At 40.5% G+C, this 4,606-nt stretch overlaps 1 protein-coding gene across 3 annotated transcripts in view; it reads right to left on the bottom strand.

Moving 5' to 3' along the window:
• The window catches only part of PCNX1 (pecanex 1), a gene marked incomplete at its 5' end in the record, with an annotated part of 166,814 nt that overhangs the window by 145,301 nt on the left and 16,907 nt on the right, over positions 1-4,606 (bottom strand). For all 3 annotated transcript variants that reach the window (XM_014583989.2, XM_006167960.3, XM_014583990.2), the window contains 1 exon segment: positions 1,168-1,273. In XM_014583989.2, coding sequence (XP_014439475.1) covers positions 1,168-1,273 — 106 coding nt within the window.

The raw sequence follows: 4,606 nt of genomic DNA, 5'->3' as shown, positions 1-4,606 counted from the left end.
AAAGAGGGAGGGAGGCAGGGAGAAGACTGGAATAGAAAGGAGGTAGAGGAGGGGAAAGCTTTGTGGTCTATCAATAGGAAGACACAGAATCAAAAAGTGAGGTCTGAACTAGACTCTGATATCAATCAGCTATTTCTTCTAGATAATGAAGAGAGCTGACACAGTGAACATGGAAAAACCCATACATAGTTATATAAAGTTCTACTCTGAAAAGAGCTCTAAGGTTTCTCACAAAGCTTACTGTTCTATGCTTATAAAATTTTACTCTAGCCATTAAAGTCACCTGCTGAGAAGGTGAGCAAGAATAACTGGGACTTTGAGCCATGTAGGGCTGTTTAGGTCAGATAAAAGAACGACAGCAGCAAAGGCCCAGCAGAGGTTACACCAAATTAAAGGTTAACAGTTTCAGCTGAGTTTTGAGATAACACTTTAAAAGCTACTATTTTAAGTTAAAAGTAAAAGTTATACAGCAAAAAGACATTAAAATTGGCAAAAGCAGAACTATATTCTTTTTATTTTTTTTTAAGAGAATTTTTTTGCTATAGGGTGTGTGCACTTGCCGGAGAGATGGAGAGACAGAGAGACAAAAAACAAGAAATCACTCCCCAGAGGGTAAGGCCATGCCACAATCCCTTCTCCTCCATTCGCCTCTCAGGATTTTGAGCAGGCACACACACATGCACACATACCTGGCGTGAGTTTTAAACTGCTGGTCCGGGCCTCAAACCACGGACAACTACATGGGAGTCCAGTGAAGTAATTATGCCATCAGCTGATCTCAGAAGAACTATATTCTACTTCTAGCCCTACCTTTAACATCTTGAACACTAAGATTCTAGGCAAGTTATTTTAATTGTCTGTCATGTTAAACTAGGGATAAACACAGGTATCTCTACCTCTCTAATACAGAGGATGTGAAAGTTAAGTCAGGTGGCATAAGTTAGGAGCTAAATTTCCTAAGAGCAATCACCACAACTGTCTTGAACAAAGCTGTACCCCCAGGCAATCAATGAATATTTAATTCTTGTAAAACTCAGTTAAAAACAAGAATCTCTGTGAAAGATACTAGTGACAAGCAATCAAAACATACTAATGAGACATAAGAACATGCAGACGTAAGAACTGCGATCACCATCAGAAAGGGGGAATGTGACAGCAATTTCCTACCTGGTTGCTTGGATCGAGGCCAGCATAAGAATTCCTTGAACTGCAACCAACTGGAGGTGTGGCCTCTCGAATGAACTCAGACATTTCAATCCCCCCACCAGGATCACTGAGGGGGAAAAACGAGAAAAAGAAGGTAACTGTCATTATTCTGATGCCAGTCTTTCTATTTACTATTTTTTTTTAAAGCTGTATTTCTCTCTGGAAAACTAAATGATTTTGATTTTTAATAAAATGAACAGAAAAAAGAATAGTAAGAAACAGTAATTCTTCATTTATAAGTCTTATCATTAAAACTAATTTATACCCACATCACTATTTGCAAATATTTAAAACTCTTAACCCAAACTGTCTACCCCAAATCCAGTATTAGGAACTGACCTTAATTATAATTATAGCATACTAAATATTTTATGATATGTGCCATAAAACTACTCTACCAAAGAAACGACTGCCTTTTATTTCCCAAGAGCAAAGAGGAATTGGTCGCTGAAACACAGAAAGTATTAAGAGACCACATTAACTGATGGCTCTAGAAGGCAGCCTGGCTGAGCTGTGTGACACTATGATGAACTTTCCCGAGAACAGTCACCCAGGTCAAGCTATTTGTACCTGCATTTTTTAAGAAAACAGAATTTAAGCAGGATATTAACTTGTCTTACAAAACTGAAAAACTTAAGGTTTTTATATTTGTGTGTGTCAGTTAAAAGACATATAAGTTAAACAGTAAAATGAGGGCCAGCCTGTGGTGTGGTGATTAAGGTGACCGGATCCTGCATGGCTGACCGTGCAGTTCAAGTTCCGGACCTGATGGCTTGAGAAACATGCCAGGCACATGCATGTTCACACCCAAAGTCCTCAAAGGAGGAAGAGGTGGAGTAGAAGAAGAGTATGGCATGACCATTCCCCATGGGAGGATGCCTTCTAGCTTCCGCCCCCCCCACCTCCCCACCCCGTGAGTGCACCTGCCCTCTGACACATTAAAAAAACAAACAAACAAAAACTAGTAAAATGATGCTAACTGGTAAGAACAGGATTTAAAAATTGCACCACGTTTTTAATTCATGCTACCTGGTATAAACAGAGTAAGTACTCAATAAATTTTTTAGCTGTTATTATCAAGACAAAAATTCTAGTATCTATGCTAGACATTATAGTGAATATAAACTATCTTGTCATTCAACATCTAACTAAGCTTTCTTATTACAAAAAGAAAAAAATAAAGCATCCCAGGCCCAGCCACAGCGGCACAGCAGGAGCGACTGCTCTGCAATGCTGGCGGCAATAAGGAAGACAGGGGCTCAGTTCCCAGTTCAGCCTGTACACAGTGGGCACGTGGTGCCCCTGGGATCCTGGCTGGGGAAGGAAGGACAGAAAGAAGGGAGGGAGATGGCATGGAGGTTAAGGTGACTGGATCCCCACATGGCCAACTGCAGTTGTGTCCCAGAGCCAGCAGTTTATAAAACAGCCAGGCACATGTGAGTGCATGCCCAAAATCTCAGGGGGAGAATGAAGGAGAAGGGACTGTGGCATGGCCATCAGCCCTGAGGTTCAGGGATACATTCTTACTTTCCCTCTGTCTTTCTCTCTGGGAGCACACACCTCCTAGAGACAAAACAAATTTAAAAACCAAAACAAACAAGGACCAGCAGTTAGCGTAATGGCTATGTCGCTGGACTCCCATGTAGTTGACCACGGTTCGAGTCCCGGACCAGGTGGCTTAAAATTCACACCAGGCACGTGTGCATGTATGCCCAAGGTCCCGAGAGGAGAATGTAGGAGTAGGGATTGGGGCATGGCCATCCCTCCTGGGGGGGGATTTCTTGCTTTCTGTCTGTCTCTCTGGCGAGCGCATGCACCCTATAGCAAAAACCTCTCAAAAAAAAAAAGAAAAAAGAAAAAACCCAGAAACCAAACCAAATCATAATTCTTCATGTGAACCATGTCATCCCAAACTTTCATCAAGTTTTTGGGTACTGTTGACCCTACCTTCAGGTTTTAAGAGTAGGCACCACTAGTCAACACCAGTCAGCATTTCCCAATTCTTCCAGTCATTGAGATTAGTTCTAGAATAAGCACATGACCCAACTGAGGCTAGTATTACACACGACAGGAGCATTCTATTGTTGAGAGAGGAAATTTCTGCATATCCCCTAGTCCTGATGTTGCAACTTAAAGCCTGTGACAAGGCAGTCATCTTACAACCATAAGGCACAGCTTGTCTAAGAAGACAACTAATAGAAAGAAAAAAGTCTGGCTAAAAGAAAGGAAGCAGAGTTATAAAGTGATTGTTTGAACATCTGCATTCTCACACATCTGAAAACACCCCTCACGTGCTGACTTTTCAGAAATGGGAGACATTTCTTAAGCCTGTTTGGGTGGTGTATTCTGACAGCTGCAGTCAAGAAGTACGGGTAAAACAGAATTTGCTTGCAAGCTTACCTTCTACTTAAATATCACAAGAGCAGTTAGAATTCTAGTATTTTATTATTAATGATTTCAAACTATAATGTCCCTGTTTAATGGGTACCTAACTCTAGGCCACTGACTCTACTTAGTTAACTAGTGTCTCAAAGGGAAAACTAGCTTTCTAATTATATCAATTTATAAAAAAATAAAAGAAGGGACCAGCAAGTAGCATGGTGGTTAGGGCACTGGACTCCCACATGGCCAACACTGGTTCAAGTCCTGAACTTGGTGGCTTGCTTTCTCATTCCTCTTCCCCACCGTCTATCTCTGGTGAGTGCATGTGCCTAGTAGCAAATTTTAAAAAATAATAATAATAAAAAATAAAATTAAATAAATGTTTCTTTTTAAAAAAGAAAAGAAATAAGCATATTGGAACTTACAAATTTAATAGCATCTTGGTATATACATGCCTATGTGTGAGAAAAGTGGAATATGCTCAAGCTTATCAGGTGTTTGGTGTTAACTCATACAAGTTACATAGGCCAGGATGACAACATCTTTCTAAATTAGAAAAGCCTTGTCTGGAGAAGCAACTGTAATCATACTGAATTAGCAACAAGAAATAATACTGTTTTCTCTACTTGAAAGCATATTAAGTCAGACCCACAGAGATCATAGACAGAGGGCAAAATGAAGCTCATGAAATAAAACACTCATCACAGTACAGAAAGAACAGAGAACCCTCATCTGGCCTACTTTATACCTAACAGCTTTATCTATATATATGCCATATACATACAAATCTTCTTTGTAAATTGTATAATTTGGGGCCAGCAAGTGGCATAGTGGCTAAGGCACTGAACTCTCATGTGGCCCACTGTGGTTCAAGTCCTGGACCTGGAAGCTTGAAACTTACTTTGGGTATGATTACTTGCGTGCCCAAGATCCCCAGAGGAGATGGAAGAGAAGGAACTGTGGTATGGTGATCCCCCCAGGGGGTGTTTCTTTCTTTCTCTCTCTTTCTTTCTCTCTC

Source organism: Tupaia chinensis, unplaced genomic scaffold, assembly GCF_000334495.1.
Source record: "Tupaia chinensis unplaced genomic scaffold, TupChi_1.0 Scaffold145367_1, whole genome shotgun sequence".
In the NCBI taxonomy this organism is placed as follows: Eukaryota; Metazoa; Chordata; class Mammalia; order Scandentia; family Tupaiidae; genus Tupaia; species Tupaia belangeri.
Note: the sequence above shows the minus strand (reverse complement) of the source record. Positions and strands in the feature narration are given on the sequence as shown.